General features: G+C 43.1%; 1 protein-coding gene across 5 annotated transcripts in view; it reads right to left on the reverse strand.

Annotated features, from left to right (window-relative positions):
- Positions 1-20,000, reverse strand: part of LOC147029404 (TGF-beta receptor type-1-like) — a 264,767-nt gene that overhangs the window by 67,377 nt on the left and 177,390 nt on the right. For all 5 annotated transcript variants that reach the window (XM_085872441.1, XM_085872443.1, XM_085872442.1 and 2 more), the window contains one exon: positions 11,192-11,422. In XM_085872441.1, coding sequence (XP_085728567.1) covers positions 11,192-11,422 — 231 coding nt within the window. The remainder of the gene's footprint in view (positions 1-11,191; positions 11,423-20,000) is intronic.

Consider the following 20,000-nt stretch of genomic DNA (forward strand, 5'->3'; position numbering starts at 1 on the left):
AAAATTGAGGATTTTAGAAATACCACCTTAATTGTTGACCTTTGGACTATGTTGACCTTTTGGTCGATGTTGACCACAAAAATAATTGTCTGGTTTAATTCAGTTACGAAATATGCAACTCCTTCCTAACTTCAAGTCAATCGGATGAAAATTGAGGATTTCAGAAATCCCACCTGAGTTGTTGACCTTTTGACCTTAAAAACAATAAGCCTCTTTCTTATGACAAACTCCACCATGTGGTGAAGTTTGGTGAAGATCAGTTTAAAATTGTAACCTGAAGGCGACAGCCAAAGAAACAGACAGACAGACAGAATAACAAAATCGACAAACCAATATACGTGAAAAATCTTCGATTTTGCAAGTAACAAACAAACAAACTTCTGACGTCCACTGACCAACGGATCCAAATGCAATACCCTCTCCTCTGGCGAGGGTAATAAATCAAAGCGTAATAACAAAAATAAATCAAAGCGTGAGGTAAAGTATCGCTAATTTTGAGACTCCTCCACACAGACTCAAATACAGACAAGGGGAAAGATAAAAGAAAAGAAAATCATCCCTTTATTTTGGTACTGAGCTTTGTCCAGCGATGGTCTTCTAGGAGCTTAGCGATCGAACCACAGGCATCCTACGTGGGAAACCGCATCCAAAATGGCACCCAGCCACTCTCTGTGGTCACGTACACGAGGTAATTTTTGAGGCGGTATTCAACGCCACAGCTCACCAACCGCCATGCAGCTTCTTCTCACAAACGAATATGCCGATCCCGCTCCTCTCTTAACACCAGGTCCACTCACGACGATGGCCCACCTTCCTCCAAAAATACACAACGGGATAACGCCGAGTTCGGTGAAAGGCGCACTCCTATTCTTCCCTCTCTCTCTCATAAACATACAACTTCACGACTCAGAAAAACAGTAATGGTTCGCATCTTGCTCCAGCATGCGGGCAAATTCACACAGCACGACCACAAGGAATCGCGCAGCCTTCTTCATCGTGTGGAGGAAAAGCAACCGTAATACCCTTCTCTTCCAACCGCCATCTCCTCATTCGCTTCTCTGCCGAACCTTCTGACGTCTACCGACCAATCATAAGCCTCGGGGCATGGCTTGTTGGCACCAAGCCGAGAAGGCGGGGTTTCTGCCTGCTTGGAATGTGCTACTCTGCTGGTGGTGTTGTTGTTATAAGAACGTAATTCTTTTATTGCCGGTTTTGTAAATGAAAAAACATAGGAAAAGGTCAGAGGGGGCAATCACATACTGGGAGAAACTGGTCTTAAACCACCTAAATAACACAACACCACCCCCCCCCCCTCCACCCCCTCCACCCCCGTGCAATCACACGTTACAATCTTAAGCTGACTGTTTTACCTACTTCATTTATATTGAGATGTCTGCTGCTCGTCCACGGACCATGCAACACGAAACAATCCTACCTTTGCTACGAAATTCCTCTATCTGCTCCACAACCATAACAATATACACTTCATGGCCAAAAGTATGCAGACACCCATTCTAATTAGTGGATTCCGCTATTTCAGCCACACCCATTACCCACAGGTGTATAAAATCAAGCACACAGCCATGCAATCTCCACAGACAAACATTGGCAGTAGAATGGGCCGTACTGAAGAGATCAGTGACTTTTAACGTGGCACCGTCATCGGATGCCACTTTTCCAACAAGTCAGTTCATCAAATTTCTGTCCTAGAGCTGCACCGGTCAACTGTAAGTGCTGTTATTGTGAAGTGGAAACATCTCGGAGCAACAACAGCTCAGCTGCAAAGTGGTAGGCCACACAAGATCACAGAACGGGATCGTAGAGTGCTTAAGCACGTAGCGTGGAAAAATCGTCTGTTGCAACACTCACGACTAAGTTCTAAAGTCTAAACTGACTCTGGAAGCAACGTCATCACAAACAAATGGCTTTCCATGGCTGAGCAGCCACACACAAGCCTAAGATCACCATGCATAATGCCAAGCATTGGCTAGAGTGGTGCAAAGCTCACCACCATTGGACTCTGGAGCAGTGGAAACACATTCTCTGGGGTGATGAATCACGCTTCACCATCTGGAAGTCCGATGGACAAATCTGGGTTTGGCGGACGCCAGGAGAATGCTACCTGCCCGAATGCATAGTGCCAACTCTAAAGTTTGGTGGAGGAGGAATAATGGTCTGGGGCTGTTTATCATGGTTCGGGTTCGAACCTCCTTAGTTCCAGTGAAGGTAAATCTTAACGCTAAAGTATACCATGTGACATTTGAGATGATTCTGTGCTTCCAACTTTGTGGCAACAGTTGGGGAAGGCCCTTTCTGTTTCAGCATGACAATGCCCCCATGCACAAAGCGAGGTCCATACAGAAATGGTTTGTCGAGATCGGTGTATTAGAACTTGACTCGCCTGCACAGAGTCCTGACCTCAACTCCATCGAACACCTTTGGGATGAATTGGAATGGCGACTGCTAGCCAGACATAACCGCCCAACATCAGTGCCCGACCTCACAAATGCTCTTGTGGCTGAATGCAAGCAAATCCCTGCAGCAATGTTCCAACATCTTGTGGTAAACCTTCCCAGAATAGTGGAAGCTGTTAAGGCAGCACAGAGGGAACCAACTTCATATTAATGCCCCTGATTTTGGAATGAGATGTCGAACGAGCAGGTGTCCACATACCTTTTGGCCATGTTGTGTGTATGTATGTATGTATGTATGTATATATATATATATATATATATATATATATATATATATATATATATATATATATATATATATATATATATTACACACACACACACACACACACACACACACACACACACACACACACACACACACACACACACACACACACACACACACACACACACACACACACACACACACACACACAACGAAAGGAGCACACTGACCCGAGATGTGACATGACATTCACATCATGTAAATTAATTATGCCGACACATCACCTCTAAATGATGATGGCGTCCGTGTGGCACTCAGGTCTTTGAAGTGAGATATATGCTTTTATGGTAACGAGTAAATGAAAGCAGAGATGCTGATGCAGATTTCACCCTGGTTATGTGCTTGAGAGAACAAGATACTCCCAAATTATTTATTTGTGACCATACTAAGCTCGTTAATAAATATAAATTGAATCCCATAACTTGACGAGGCACCAGGGCACAGATCGAGTATTATCTTGGGTCAGTGTGCTCCTTTCACTAAATTCATTGTTAACCTCCGCCATCGAAGATCGGAGGTTACTGTTTTCACCCCTTTCTGTTTGTTATCTTGCCAAACGCAGAGCGTTTTGGAAGATCTGTTTTTTCATCAGTTTGTTTGTGTATTTTTTTTTGTTACAATTGATTTTCAAGTTTCAACGAGCTCTGTAGATCACAGTTTTCGTGCAATCGCTCTCAAACTTGATTTGTATACTCGTGAGCGCAATAGCTTTCGACACAAAATGTTGAAGGTCAAGGTCAAAGGTCAAGGTCACCAGAAGGTCAAACATCAAAATCAACGAAACCCTTAACTTTTGAGTAATTTTTATAGGATCATATCCAAACTTGGTGGATATATAGTATATCGATAGGCGCTCACCTGATTAGTTTTTGGTGGCGATCGGCCTTGACCTTCATAGACCATGGGCCAATAGTCGAAACCATCCCCCCCCCCCTGGGGATTTTTGCAGACTATCATTTTTGAATAGCCTGTTATATGTCTTTTTGAAATCTGCTTGTCTGCAAGCAGAATTTTGGTGGAATAAAAGTATAGGCAATGTTAACTGTACCTTGCTGACGCAATTTTGATAATTTTAGGAATGGGGGGTTGGGTGAGATTTTGCTATTTTCTTGTGTACTTTTGAGTGAATCCTGCTGAATTTCACCTTGCTGTATTTAGAAAAGCTGTTCTTTATAAAAACATGAAGAAAATTTAATTGACCCAAAGATCAATGACGTCACCGTGACGTCATAACAGGAAATGATATTTTTGAGCATTTTTCTCCAATCATCTCCGACATGTTGATTATTACTAAGCAGAATTAATTCAGATGCTCTCATTATCACACGGATATGAATATCAATCACTTGTCATATTATCAATGAAGCATCGCTATAAATTGAACTGAAATCAAATTGAAATGATATGTTTTATTTTGCATGTGCCAATATTCGTTTCCAATTTGCAAATCTCAGCATTAGTGGACAAACATCAAGGATTATTGAAGCATATCTTGATAAACAATAAATCCACCAATATATATATATGTTGTCCAGGTTCTCCAAAGCTATCAAGAACAAGTTTAAACTTGTGACATTGGAATATTTGCAAATGGTACAGTCGAGTCTAACAACTAACAACCGTTCATGTGGTGAAACTCGTGGCAGTGTTCTCTACAAGTTCCAATGTACTGGCTATATAATAACGGACTAGCACGAAGGCAAACATTGAAAATTATTCCTCTGTATCTTCAAAACTCTCAACTTCTGGAAGGTCCTCTTCCTCTTCATCCTCATCCTCATCTTCCGGTTCATCGTACAAATCCACAAGCTCTTTCGGCATCAAATCTCCCTCCGTCCACTGGAAATCCAATTCGCCATCAACTATGCACCAACCGTGCCCATCTGGCGTTGGTACATCTGGCATAACCTGGTCTGCCCTGCACCAGACCAGTGCTTGGTAATTAGCCCTCTGTATGTGCATCCGCAGTGATGCCCGGCATGGAGGTAGTATGCTCAAGTCAACTCCATTGTAACTGGTCAACAATGATCCAGATTTTGGCTTGAACCTCTCCAAGAACTGCTCGGTACATAGCTTGTTGATATCAGATGATGTTGACTTCTTCCTGTACAACAAACATGTGAAGTGCTCTAACGTCTGATAAAGAGTATCACTCACATCAGGTGAACTTCCGAATGAGAGGAACGTAGCCAAGAAATCCGGATGATCTTTAAGAGTCTTCAAAGGAAGCAGCTTCCCCTTTCGTACGAATGAACTCGTTGTGTCGCACCCAGAAAATGCATGCAACGCTGGTAGTGCTGAACAGATATCTTTTCCAGCTTCTGCGATTACACGATGAACGTCAATCATCCGTCGTTTTTTGCCGACTCCTGTGTCAAATAACACTCGCTGTTGAATATCTTGCGCAAATTTCAGCAGCAACAAGAATACATCTGTGTCTGGTGATCTAATTACAATTGTGGACTCGGATGAGGAATGTGAAGCCACATGTAGGCAGTGCAGAATCATCCTTGTGTCTGATTCCTCTTGAGTCGAATGTAGCTCCTCCACATCTTCTGATTCAGTAGTTTTACCATCTGAGCTTGTGACGGATGTGCAGTGTCTCTCACAGACAAACAGGATTCTTCTTTCGACCAGTTTTGCAGAGTACTTTGGCGTTTTCCATTCCAGCAGAAGCAGTTTGGTAAGTTGTGTTTTATTCTTTGAGTTACGCAGAAACTTCTTCCAGTCACGTGGGATCTTCGTAAGCGGACTCTTGATTAAGTGCGTTGACGATGCTCCTCTGTGTTCTCTCTCTGCTTCTTTGATCGACATGTCTCTGTAAGTATCAGTCACGAAGTCTATCCGTCGTAATTTAGGAAGTTGTGCGAACAAACTTTCAGCCAGCTCACCAAATGTTTCTGGGATGGAAACTTGTGTCTGTAGTAGGGCATTTCCATCGATTATGTAACTCGTGCTTTCGTTGGTCCGTCACTGTGACAAGTTAGCATGTCCTTCCAGGGTATGCATTGGCTTGGCCTTGTCTGTTTTCGTTGGGGACCCTGAAGCTGTTGCTCGAGCCCATGGAATGGGCCCCAATGGATAACTGAGGACCTTTTCCATGCTTATGTTGTATTTAAGAGCCAGCAATATCAATTGGCCAAACACATTCTGTTGTGCAAAACATCCTTAGTTTTTTTGTCTGTCCCTGTAACTTTAACTGACTTTGCTAGTGACACAAATGTTTTGAGTTTCTGTTTCTTGATTGGTTCGTGGAAACTCTTTTCTTTCTTGATTAGCCTTTCTTTTACAAATGGTTCGTGTAATATCTTCCCACGATTGTCCGCTGATAGAAGATCCTGCTCAACTTCGGGTGGAGCTGGTACTCATGATGACAGACAATAGAGGACACCTTTATCCTCGACATCGAAAGGGTTAATGAAGCTTATGATGGCATCAACAACCTTGCGAACATCGGTTTCACTGTGGAGTATTTCTGAGGTCCTTATATCCTTGTGTGTTGAACATCCTTGACTCTCCATTCCTGTCAGTTCCATGGTGGCTTAGACATAACCTGCCCGCGAGTGTCTTGTCATACACCATCTGTAGTAAGCAGAATAGTTTCTGCTGAATCCAATAATTCCCCCGTGAGATTTTGCATGTCGATTGATGGTTTGTTCAATGGTAAGATCAACTGCATTTCTCGATGACTGTACCTCGGGTCTGTTCACACTGAATCCATTTAACCGCAAAAGCTCTTGAGCTCCAGGATGGGAACTGGGGAGGTTTAGGAGAGTCAGCATGTATACCGTTGTATCTCTTGCATAATATGGTTGGTCATAGCTGAAAAACATGCAACAGGTTTTGCAGACACCACAGATGAAGATCCAAATTGTTCTCTTTGGTTGCTCTGAGAAACATCAAGACCAGCCATACTTTATCCATATAATCCAACCAAAACTGAGCGGTTTTCCCCATTTCTCCCTTGCGAACCTTTTCCTTGAAACTGTTGTAGAGCATCAGCAGCCGTGTGCAGCTATTGTTAGCCAGAGTTTCCGATAGATTCTCCTTACTTGGAATGAGTGATAAGCGTGGCAGGAGGCCTCTTGTTTCGTCCTCCAATAATCTTCCCCTCTGATGTCTCGAAAGCCCTCAACAACAGACGCTCTAAGGCTTCAAGTGTTAGCCTGTGAACACGCAATGCTCTGTTGTAATGTTTACCGGACATCACTTTGTTAATGGACCCACTGGCGCAGATTCCAGCTTCCACTACTATTTCCTCAAAGCCACTGGACTGAAGCCGTTTTCCAAGAGCACCAAGATATGCACAGGTAGTGTGAAAAACACCCATCCTGACAATTACGTCTTCAAACAAACAGTTATTCTGCCATACAAGAGCATATGCTTTTTTTGCCACCGCCAGATCAAACGTCACGATTGTGTAGTGCTGGCCCACTTCTCTAGATGCTGCCTGGAAAAGTTTCAGGAGGTGTTGGTCAGTGGCATTCTCAGTAACCGGGGTATTCACGGGAGCCATGTAGTCAACTGTGGATAACACATCCTTGTCATCTTTGCTCTTCGCTGTCATGGTTACCCAACCAGCCCATCCAGGTACCATCTGGGTCACGTTCTGCAGCAGGGCCCTGCAAAATACCCACACTGTATCAGACCACTGGGGCCAAGTTTCTGTGTCTGTTTGTGGGGCATCACTGATGGATACTACAAGGGATGGTTCAGTCTTGGTATTGACAAAACATGGCTCTATCTCTTGAGGATTGTAAACCACTGAGCGCTGCTTGTTCTTGAGAACGGGAACTTGAATGCAAGAGGGGTTGCTGCAAGCATCTACAAGAACCTCCTGGATCATTATCCCATGGGCCGTGTGTGTTGTACCAGTGCCCGAAGGTGTTTCTTCGTTCAGGTCAAAATTGTCCCAGCATCGATGACTAAACATTTCCGGCTGGCTGAATTGAAGGTGGAATAACGCCTTCTCTCTCCACTATGCTCTTACACATGGCCGTTTCCAGTTCCAGCAAACGAGAGTAGGAAACACAGTGTCCATATCGATTCAATAGAGTGACTATTTCAGCACTACCAGTCAAATGCCTTAGTGTCATACCCAGAAGAATGTGTTTGAGCATTGTCCATTGCCCTCTTGTCAAAGCTTGGCAAATATCTTCAGCAAAGGAATCAACCAATCTGCTTCTTTTCGTCGACGCATCTGCAAATTTCTTTCCAGTAATCATCCAGGAGAGAAAATCTTGCAATTGAGTAGGTGGGTGGATAATTCCACTAAGTAATAAGCTCGGTGAAGGTGGCCAAGGAATCTCTGTGGATTCTTCTTTGGAGCCAAGAATAAGTCTTCTTAGGAGTAGGGCTGCTTCTTCAAGTCGTTTCAGGTCGGATGCAGCAACCTCAAATGCAGACTCGATGGCCTGACCTTTTGGAACTTCCGTCGAATACACAAGTTCACTCCTGTAATTACGTTGCCAAAACTGTATTTTGCTTCCAAATTTCTTTGTCAACTTTGCTTTTATCTTGTCAGTTTTGTAATTGACATTGTAAAATTTGGGGCTATTGCTCAACATAAACTGCAAATATCGGTCCTTGAGCATTGTAACTCTTTCAACGTTAGCCCCATGGATAATGCTGTTCTCAACATATTGGCAGACATGCTCAAATGCAGCTGCATGAGCATTCTGTTGTTCCACGACAGAAGTGTCTACATCAGTTTTTTCATGCCGATCATCTGTGCGTGTATAATGCTTACGACATGATGGATGGTAGTGTCCCTCACGGGCAATTAAGTCAACATCTTGTACTTTCGCCAATATATTGGCATCTTTCATTTTCTCAGTGGCTGCTTTGATTGACTCTTCTGCGCGACTTGTAATACACTTCACAAGCCTCTCTTCCTTCCCCTGTACCTTTTTACGTGATCTGTCGCAGAAGAGACATTTGTTCGCAGGAAATAATATTGCAGCCAATTCTGAGGATCTGCATCTCTTGGTGCTACATGGTACTTCATCGTCTTCAGCAGGACCCTTTCTTTTGAGGAAGCGGGACGTGTTCGTGAAATTTGTATAACACCATCTGTGCGCTCCGTGCACGTTTTTGTAGAAAGTTTTTGGTACCTCCATACAAATATCATCAAGCCTTTCACTGGCATTTGCTCTCTTCTGTCGCAGTTCCACTGTTTCTTCCATCTTCGAGAAACTAACATCTGAAAGTGGTCTAACTTTTTTATCTGAGGTGTGTTTCACATAGTGTATAATACAGGATAAGCCTTCATGCGAATGTTTGGCTTTAGACCGTGAGCTGGACTTTAATTTCAAGGGGTTTTCATCTGTTTTCTTCTTGTTGGCCATTGAAAAGTCTCATCTAAACTGAAATAAAGAAATCAATAAACATCAACATCAATTCAACAATCTGTGAATACTACATGTATGATGGCAGTGAGCTAGTGAACAACAGAAATTATGCATAAGTTTTAAAGAAAAAACATCCACAAATGACAAATTCCAAAATTAGGTCTAACAACAGCTTGAAAATGACTTTTCGGAAATGATGTCACTATAGCGGCCATCTTGGATTTAATTTTGAGATTTTCAGTTAAGACTTGACCCAACGGTAAAGTATGAGAAATTTCAGCGTCCTAGCCTAAGGGATAGCGAAGATATTTACGGAGACCAAATTCCTTATTTCAGAATGGGGGGGGGGTGGGGTTACTGCGGGGCATGTCACAACCACACCCACCACTGATTTTTTTGCAGACAACCGGATTGTGCTAGGGCATGAGTCAGGCTATCTGAAAAACATAGTCTACAAAAATCCCCAGGGGGGGGGATGGGGGTCTACGGTGGCCCATGTTCTATCATGGTTAGCGCCTAAGGTCGAAGTTGACGATCATGAAAGTCATTTTTAAATCTTTGACTAACAATATCGAGTAGTACCTCAAATTGAAGCCCAAGAAGAGTGCTTTTCAGATACTGTATAGCTATAATTTGACGACAGAATATTTTGCTGACGTCATTGACGATATAAATATTTTTGTTTTTGGCAAGATAACCTTCAGCCTATGGCTGAGGTTCGGGCGAGTTTGTTTGTTTGTTTGTTTGTGAGTGAGTGAACAGTACTACGGAAAAACTCCGACGGATTTGGTATGGTTCAAGGATCATGCCATTAGATTTTGGACTTGGTTTCCCCCCCCCTCCCAAAAAAAATTGTTCCAGAGAAAAAAGGTTTTTTTTTTTTTTGCATTTCTACATGTTTTAAGTGATTTCCAACACCCCCCCCCAAAAAAAATTGTTACCCCCCCCAAAAAAATTGTTAGAGAAAAAAACTGTTTTTTGCATTTCTTCATGTTTTAAGTGATTTCCAACCCCCCCCCCAAAAAAAAAAAATTGTTAGAGAAAAAAAAACTTTGCAACTTTTTTTTCAACTAAACTTCGATCTTTTTTTTGCATTTCTACATGTTTTAAATGATTTCCAACGTCCCCCCCCCCCCCAAAAAAAAATGTTGGAGAAAAGAACTATAACTCTGTCAGCACTGTTGACATCATATTTAATGAATAAGATACAAGGTTCACTTGAGTGACCCAGCAGTATTGGCGGCGGAGGTTTTGCACTCCACCGAGTGCTCCCCCTCTAGTTCCTGACTGCAAACCTCCTTACTGGTGATCAGCAGGGCAGAGACAATATGTTCATGTGGCAAATAGCACTTGTTACTGACAGATTGTGTGGCAAATGCTATGAAGGGACTCGATCTGTACCCTGTTGCCTCATCAAGTTTGGGGTTTTGGTGTGTGTGTGTGTGTGTGTGTGTGTGTGTGTGTGTGTGTGTGTGTGTGTGTGTGTGTGTGTGTGTGTGTGTGTGTGTGTGTGTGTGTGTGTGTGTGTGTGTGTGTGTGTGTGTGTGTGTGTGTTCAATTTCATGCTACATGTTCGTATACACACGTATATCGATTTGACAACAATATTTACAATTTACAGTAAACTTTACCTCACTTTATTGCTGGATATCTGCTGCTGATGATTTTTGCAGATGTGTCAGCATAATTTAAGCAAAAAAAGAAGAAAATTCAGGGGTCGCCGACGTATTACATAATGACAGCAATTACAAATTATTTACCATCCACGCATACCAATCGAGATTGCTCCGAAGGCAACATGAGTGCAGAGACACATGCACAAATTAAAGACATGCATTTTTCTTGTTTGTTTCCAAAGCTGGGTCAATGACTGTGAAATGAGTATCTACATCTTGGTACAACTGCACTCCTTATATGAAGCAACATGTGAGTGACCGATACCGTCATTGAGCAGCATTTGGCATTCATGAAAAAGTGAGGAGGGAAAATCGTAATTATGATGGTTGAGAGTATGATGGCATACCACCAATGCACAGGGAATCTGCTTGGGCAAATTAAGTGAAAATGGGTGCAATGTGGGGAGAAACCTTAATGCTCACCTTTATTGTCAGCGGCGATAAAACCCAGGATGTTTTCATGGCGCAGCATTACGGTTTGGTAGATCTCGGCTTCACGAAACCAAGAGCGTTCTTCACGCGATGAGAATATCTTGACGGCAACATCCTCACCACGCCACTTTCCACGCCACACCTCTCCAAATCGGCCTTTTCCAATGCTCTCTTGCAGCACGATGGTACGAGCAATCGTTCTTTGCACCAGCAGTGGTAGTCCTGCAGAAAGCGAAAGCCTTAAGCTGCGTCCCAACAAAACAATCCTGAAAGTGATGTGATTAGGTAATAGCAAAAAAGGTGAAATACATCAACGAGCAAGAGAAGGTAATTGGAGGGCAACATAATCCAGCGGATTTACCATGATACAGAGAAACAACTAGTACGGCACCGGGTAGAGCACATCGCTCCACCAGGAAGAACAGTTTACATTTTGTGCCCCACTGATAGGCCGGACCTGAAGCAAAATTGAATCGATTCGTCTTTGTCCTACACCCAACCCATCGACCAAGTATTGTCTCCCCTATCTATACCTCCCCCTCTCTATATATGTCCATGGTCAATCCATTTTAAACGTTGACTGTCAAGCAAGGAAGCAACAAGCACCATAATATATAAAGTCTTTCATATGCCTCATTACTTGGCCAGGGTTTGAAACAACAAACTCCTCCACTCAGAGCGGACGTCCAGCTCTTAACGAATTACGTCATTGAGTACACCGATAATTAGCGTGTCCCCCACGCAGCGGAAGACAGGGTTATGCAATCAGTGGTGTGTGTGTGTGTGTGTGTGTGTGTGTGTGTGTGTGTGTGTGTGTGTGTGTGTGTGTGTGTGTGTGTGTGTGTGTGTGTGTGTATGTGTGTGTGTGTGTGTGTGTGTGTATGTGTGTGTATTCTTTGAAGTTTACTCTTTGGGTCACAATGCTAAATGTAAGTTTTTCTTTTATTAATTGTCCACCTTGCACTGTAACTTTTGTTCAAAGACTTTTGGGTACAGGCTACTGTTATTAACAACACCGACATGGTTTGTTCCTCGCCGACTCTTCACGAAGGACACCATGGGGGATCTTTAAAGTCCAACAAGTAATGTCGGTAGACGAGACGGCCAGCTTAACGTGAAATGGAGAGACAGCATACACGTTACTGAATCACCCTGCATGTGAAACACCAGGATGACAGTATTGTTGTGGTTGACGAAATTCGCAAACCACCATTCAGGTCCCGTAGGTGAGATATCTCTGTAAGTATATGTGTAGTTAGGCCCAAACCCGTTGTTTAGAGGGAATAAATGTCATTCATTCGGGCTGCGACCCTTTTAGATAGCCGTTTTTCTTTTACTATCTTTATTTTGGACCAGCCGCCATTACTACCACCACAACCACCACCAACCACGTCTCAACAGCCATCACACAACAACCACCAACCGCAACGCCGCTTCACAGCAACAGCCACGACCCTTGCCGTCACATCTCGCTCTCGCAACCATCGCATCACTGCCATTCCCGCGCCACTTGTGGGCACCGACCTGGACTCGTACAGGGCGCGCACCGAGCAGCGGGTGCAAAAACACCAGCCTTTCCGAGAAATCGGATCAAGAACGATTCACGCCCACTTCTGTTCCGTCCTATCAGCGAGCGTGGGGCGATTTGGCCCCGCCTCCAGGTGCGTCGGAGTATAATCGCTATATGCAGATTCGCGGATCAAGAATCATTCACGCCCACTTTTCCTCTGTCCAATGGGGAGCGTGGCTCCGCCCCCGAGCGATTCCTGATCCAAAAATCTGCATATGATTTCTCCTGTCGCACTATAAAGCGCCGAGCGCGGAGCAAATCGAGGCAGTTGGAGGGAGTCGAGCAGTTGAGTTGGAAAGCGTTGAGAAGAAGCAGTTGGGAAGAGTTAGCAGTTGAGTTGGAAAGAGTTGAGAAGAAGCAGTTGGGAAGAGTGAGCAGTTAGACGGAGTTGAGCAGTTGGACGGAGTTAAGCAGTTGGACGGAGTTGAGCAGTTGGACGGAGTTGAGTGAGAGAAAGGAGTTGAGAAAAGAAGGCAGTTGGAGGCAGTTGGACGGAGTTGAGAAGAGTGGAGAGTGGGAGAGTTGGAGAGTTGTGGCGGCGGCGAAGGCAGTCGAGAGGGCGCTCGTATCAGAGTCGGGGAGCTGCGGAGAGGGGAGGCCGGTAACGCGACCGAGGTCGCGGTGGAGTCGCTCGTCGCGGGACCCAAGCCAGCGAGATATCCTCATTCCCCCGAGCATCAACAACCCCCTCCTGTTCCCCCCCCCCGCGCTGAGATAGTGTGAGAAGGGGGCCCCGTTCCCACCCCATTCCAGGCAGTGCCAGCGAGGCCCGCGGAGTTGCGGTGCCGCCGCCATCTTGCAGCTCATCACCAGACGGGTAGGCTCGACGCGGTATCGGCCCCAGGCCCGTCTGCCCCCCTCATCGTTGAGGGTGGCCCCTTCCTTTTTCTTTTGCTTTGAGTATATGTGTTGTCGGCGCCGTCTGTGAAGTAAAACTGTATAAGTGTTGCCGTGTGCTCGGTAGTCGGTAGTAGATCTGCATTGTTACATTTGCTTTTTGTGCAGAATTGTTGTGTTTCTTCTACTTTTACATTTGCTTTTGGTGTATAATTGTATATGTGTGCTTTCCGTTTGCCGCGGAATAAATGTGCTTTATGTTGAACTGTTTTTCCCGTTTCGCTCCGTCTTTTCTTTTATTGAATCTCCATCTTACTTCACGTAAAGGGTTGGTCGTGGGCTAAATACGCCCAATAATTAATCGAACCGTCGAGGTTGACGATAACACCGCTCGGTTATCCCGATAGTACGGAACGGGTCGCTTAAAGTGGCCCGTGTCCGAAGTCGACCTGCGGCGTGGTGCGATTGCCCGGTCTACCCTCCGTGTGGGTACTTAGGTAGGTCGAATTTGGCGAGCAACCCTATCCCACGCGGGGGGCCGATTGGCACGATCGTGGTGAGGCTGAAAGGCCCACCCGTGACTAGTTCCCGGCGTTAGTCCGTTAGTTAGTCCGGCGTTAGCTCACGACGGGATTGTCCGTCCGGTGGGCGACGTGCCGCGATTCGAGTTACGTGGCCGCTCGCACGCCGGCGGGCACGAATCCGCAACAGTATTATCGCTGGACCGAGACTCGAACCCAGGCTAGACAGCTAAGAGATGAGTATGGGTACCTCAAGGCCATCCTGCCGACCCAGGTTACATCTTAATGCACTGTTAATAAACAAACTGTGATTCCATGTTGTATTTATACATTTAAAATGTTTCTCATTTGTTATCATGCATTTCTTCTGGTTCAATGTTGAGCTTTACCTGTGTGCAGAGCTTTTCACAGCAGCATGGGAGGTGGCTGCCGGAGCATACAAACGCAAGGACAGACACCACGGTTCGCATTATACAATAGATTTATGTTATACAGAGAGTACGTTGTGGTGGTTTGGCCAAGTGATGAGGAAAAAGGATGAAGAGCCATTCAGGAAAGCATGTAATGAGCCAATTGGAAGGAAAAGATCAAGAGGACGACAGAGATGAAGGTGGAGGGAGGTTGTGGAGAGATATTTGAAGAGCATGGGATTGAGAGGAAGATGCGGAGGACAGAGAGGAATGGAGAAGCTGGATCCGAGTGGCCATTCCCCAACTGTTGGGATTAAGGTGCAGAGAAGAAGAAGAAGAAGAAGAAGAATGACAGCGATATCACATACACTGTATAACTATTTCTGATATTGTCTTGTTATTGATTGTGAAGAGCGAGAAAATCTGTGCGCATGAGGAGGTGAGAATGACATGCTGCATTTTGAGATGAAAGTGAATGGGGATGTGAAAAAAAAAAAACAGAAAAAGTATACAAGCAAAGAATGTGGGTTTTTAGTTCGGCCTTTTTCAATTCACGCCTCATTACATGGTATGTCGTGGGATTTAAACACAAAGTGCAAAGTGCTCGATCAAATTACAAAATAAGTGTAATTCAAGTGTAAATGCCATTCAATTCACATTAAGTAAAGTTGTTTTATCATAATTTCACTTTTGAGAAAATCCACAATCAACACACAAAACTACTTTAAAATAACCCCCCCGCCCCAAAAAAAGAAGAAAATGTGTTTTTACTCTCCATCAAATGCCAAAAGAATTTTATCATGGGCGTTCAAAAGGTTATCTGAATGACGTGCTGAAACATGCCAGCAGTTTATTCTTCATTTTCAACAGTTAAGTGCAGTATATAATTATGAACAAAATATTTTTCCCAATTAATATATATACATATCAATACATTTTTCCTAATAATCTATACATATGTGCATGGAGTGATGTGAAAGGTAACATGAAGTGTTTTAGGCTCCCACAAAAAAAAATAGAAAAAAAAATTTGATCTCTTCAAAATGCCAACAGGATGAGAACAGCACCAGGTAACCCAGGGTAGGCCTGCTTGTATGATATATGTATATATAAATATATACATACATATATATATATATATATATATATAAATAATTGTGCATTAAAAATACATTCTATTGTGCGTATCTCATTTGTACAACTTTATGAATGACCCACGGGGACACCCGAGGACTCGCAACTTCTGCTGCTGCTAAAAGACAATGCTTTGTCGGAGCATTGCAAGTGTTGAATGGTGTTGAATAACTTAGACTATAGACGACAACTACATGCACTTAATAAAGATGAATAACTTCGTCTGTCACAATTTCAGAACAACAAATTCAAAACAAGTTGGTGGTGATGGAAAAAAAACACAAGCCAAACAACAAGCGAAATAAAAAAGCCCGTGGTGTGAAGAAAGCTGTTAATCCTACTTTTGAAAATACTGTAAATTGATTGATGGTTGTTAACCTGCATCAAAGGAAACAAAGATGGAATGAAATGGTAAAACAAAACCAGATGAGGTTTACTGGGTGAGACGTCTTTTCAAGATTATCATAAACATTATGGTACAAACTTAGCTGTGTCCACCACAGTCAGTCAACCTGGAAATGCAAGATCATAATCCCCATTTCACCATAAGCCACAACATTTACTACTGTTTGTGGAAGAATGATTGTGTCCATCAATCCAGTCAGGAACACGAAGAATGCCGAAACAAAAAACAAAAAAAACTTGGTGCTCAAAAAAAAAAGCTTTACACTGACGTAGAAAATGCTGTTTTGGTATTTAGAGCAAAAACATCAACAAAAAACAAACATAGTTTGAAAATGTGACATTTTATAAAAAGCATAACATGAGTTTGACTCAAATTTCCATTGTGGGACTTTTGGATAAAAGCAGCTACGACATGTCAGGTCAGGTCAGGTATGGGAACATGCGCCAGAGCAGCGCGTCACTGCATCCACTTTCCACCGGTACTCCAGGGGCCTCCGTCTGGCCATCCCCAAGGTAGATGCCAGGGGCCCATCCCCATCTCGTTGAGATGCCGATCAACCTGCTGCAACCACAAGGCATGTGGTCGGTCCATTGGCCTCCTCCACTCAGGAGACTCCCTCGCTGAGAGAATCTGGTGAGCAGGATCAGCGTCAGGAAAACGAACCACATGTCCATACAGCCGCAGCTGGCGCTCACAGACTATGCAGGTAACAAATCTCATTTGAGTATCTCTCAGAAACTGCTCGTTGGATACAAAGTCCGACCAGCGATAGCCAAGGATTCTCCAAAGAAACCTGCTACCAAAGGAATTAAGTCTCCGTCTGAGATCCTTGGTCAGAGTCCAAGTCTCGCATCCATAGAGCAAGACTGGAAGCACCAAGGACCTGAAGACTTGTCCCCCCGCACAGGTACCGGCAGCGCCACACCCCATTATCCAGTGAATCCATGACTCCCCAGGCCCGACTTGTTAAGTTAGCTTGATCAATGTGCTCACGTATATTAGAACACTTTCTGTAACTAGGGACCCATGAGAGTGATGTTATCCTGTTTTTACACATACCATGAGAGGCAGTATTGTTTGTTGTCGAGGTTAGCTAGGAGAGTGTAATATGTAATGTTCCCTCTGTACAACCAGGCAAAGCCCAGGCAATTAAGATAAGGAGGAAGGGGTGGAGGAAAAGGAGTCAAGATGGGTGTGTTGGCTTTGTGTGTGTGGATTTGGAACCTCCGCCCCTCTCCTCGCAACCCATACTCTCGGCCAGAACAAGGACCTGGTGAGCATGCTGCCAGAAAGAAAGAAAATAAATGATAGCTATGATACAACACCCAAGATACTTAAGGCTATTCCATGTCAAACTACAAAATAATTGAATGCTTAAAATTAAAACTCAAGTGATTTGTAACTGATCAAAAGAATTGACATTTTCTGACTGTCTGAATCATCAGTTTGTCTCCATTCCTCATCGAGGTTTTCACATATTCTGCCCAGAACCTCTCCAAATGGTGGGTCCATAAACTCAGATGCAGGTAAGGTCCACAACGTTAGTCATGTCCAAACATTCAGTCAATCAGGAAATGCAATCTCACTTTCCAACTCACTTATAGCTTAGAGTTTTACTAGGAGATGTTTACCTTCCATGCTTGAGGTTTTCATGCACTATGAAATTCACATTCTTATTCCTTTATATGATTGTGATAATATATCAATATAATATCACAAAGAGAACACGTTAACCCCACAAAGTTTTCAAGTATACTGTATACTTCGATTTATATTGATCGTTAAAAAAAAATTCCGTAAGTTTAGCGCGATTGAAGCAGTCTTATGCAGCACCCTATTTAACACGTCCAAGTACCGCTACCCGGAATGTTCGTGGAAGCAATAAGAAGGTGATTTGTGTTCTCCAGTGGTCCAGTGTAGAGTTAAATTTAAATTAAGTAAACATTGTAAAAGTTGTAAAGGAAAAAAAAATTCATTCCGGAATTTACGGCCGTTTTACCACATCGCGATTGCGATTGACGCATCGTCTATTACACCACCCTATCGAGCACGTTATATTCGTTATTCGTGCCTGTTGTTTGTGTCCTTTATGACATCCTTAAAAACAGTAAGTTTCCTGTTTCAAATGATTTTCAATTTTGTTGAACCAGCAGGCAGGCATACAGAATATAAATATTATCTCGCTCCTTTCTGCGTATGCGCGATCGGGCCGAATTCAGGGACAAAGTAGTGCTAAACTGCAGGCTTGTTCGCTGATTCGTGTTTAAAACATAACAATCAATTTAAATAAGTTGTTCCTCAATCATAAACTGACATTTGTGGACAGACAGATGGACACTAACCAAATCCTTAACCCTGCTTTTCGCTTCACATGTGCAGTGTAACCATACAAACACGATCTCACCTTACCTGTGAATAAATACACATTTCCCTACACATTAAACTACATTACTGAGCACATTATTTGGCTAACCACTGAATTTAGCCAATTTTAGTGAAATACAAAAACTGTCATCTTACAATAATTCACAGTCTGTCTGTCTGTCAGTTCCCAGGTACCGCAAAAATGGCTGAACCGATCGCAACCATTTTTTGGGTGTGTAATCCTGGTACCCCTTGGAGTAAAATAGGCATAAATATAATAACATGACCCCCTTGATGGCTCCCATAGGGAGCGGGTGCTTCTAAGTTTAAAGAATTAAAAAGGCTCCCACGTGTTTTTCTGAGGAATTAATTTCCCTGGCAACAATGCACTGAAAATGTCATGAAATGTATTTATTTGAATGCTTTATCAATCATGGTTTTACAATTGTTATTATATTTATTTCATTCCATATTGTGCTGTTTGCTGGCTTTTATGAACACTTGCTTCAATTTGCAAAAGCTGCTGCTCCATGTCTTAACGTATATATGATCAGCTCTTTCAAGTTATCCGCAAGTTCTGTGCTGTGCATGGTGGCCTCTCAATGTCCCGATAAATGGCCTCACCCATTCCCAAAGGGACAGGACAACATGTTGTAATTGCTGTCTATGTGAGTGTGCGTGCGTGCGTGCGTGCGTGCGTGCGAAAGCAGACAAAGTAATGTTTCTTATTCTAGAAAATAATTAATAGCATTAAGAGTTCAACTTAACTATTTCATGTAAACACAAATTTTTTATGTCTAATTTGACCTTAAGTTGAGTTTGTACCCTCAATGTGGATTCTGTCCAAGCTATTAAAACCAGTTTCTGAATGTGCGTTTACTGGCACCACCCATGGATTGAGGTATGCTGCAAGACCAAAGGGCTGACGAGCACAGCCAACCAGCCTGAAGCACAATTCGACAAAGTTGTCCAGTTTAAACATAACATTTTTATGTTTAATTAACCATAACGTTGATTTTATAACTTGAATGTGCATCGTTTCCAACTTGAAGAGTAATGGGGTGTTTTAACATTTGCGTAGCCTCTTCACCTTGCGTCTGTCTATGGAGAGACGTGTTGTTTGGAGCCATACTTTTCTTATCTTTCCTCTTAATATAGAGGTGTGGCAGGGTGTGATGTGTACTTTGATAGTTCACAGATAAATTAATAGTGGGTTAAACAGGTTAACTTTTCCTATGTTCAAAGCGTTACAGATGTATTTTCATGATATACATTGATGTGGGAATTTATTGGGTGACTTATCTGCCACGCACATTCCCGAAGGAATATGAAAAGCTACTGTAACATTGCTGTGTCGTCGTCTGTATATGGTGAGCGAATTTGTCTGCACGTGTTCTCAGATAACTGGAATTTATATACCTTGGGTAGGCATTGTATTGTTTAATGTTCTGTTTCGTTTCACCTACAATGGTACTGTAGTATTGCTTTTTATTTCATGCAGATGTGCAAAAGAGGCATTCATATAATAGAATTGAAAAGCATTTTGTCCATCAAACAT

Source organism: Eptatretus burgeri, chromosome 3 (genome assembly GCF_056783735.1).
Source record: "Eptatretus burgeri isolate ZD-2024b chromosome 3, Ebu_testis_v1, whole genome shotgun sequence".
Taxonomy (NCBI): domain Eukaryota; kingdom Metazoa; phylum Chordata; class Myxini; order Myxiniformes; family Myxinidae; genus Eptatretus; species Eptatretus burgeri.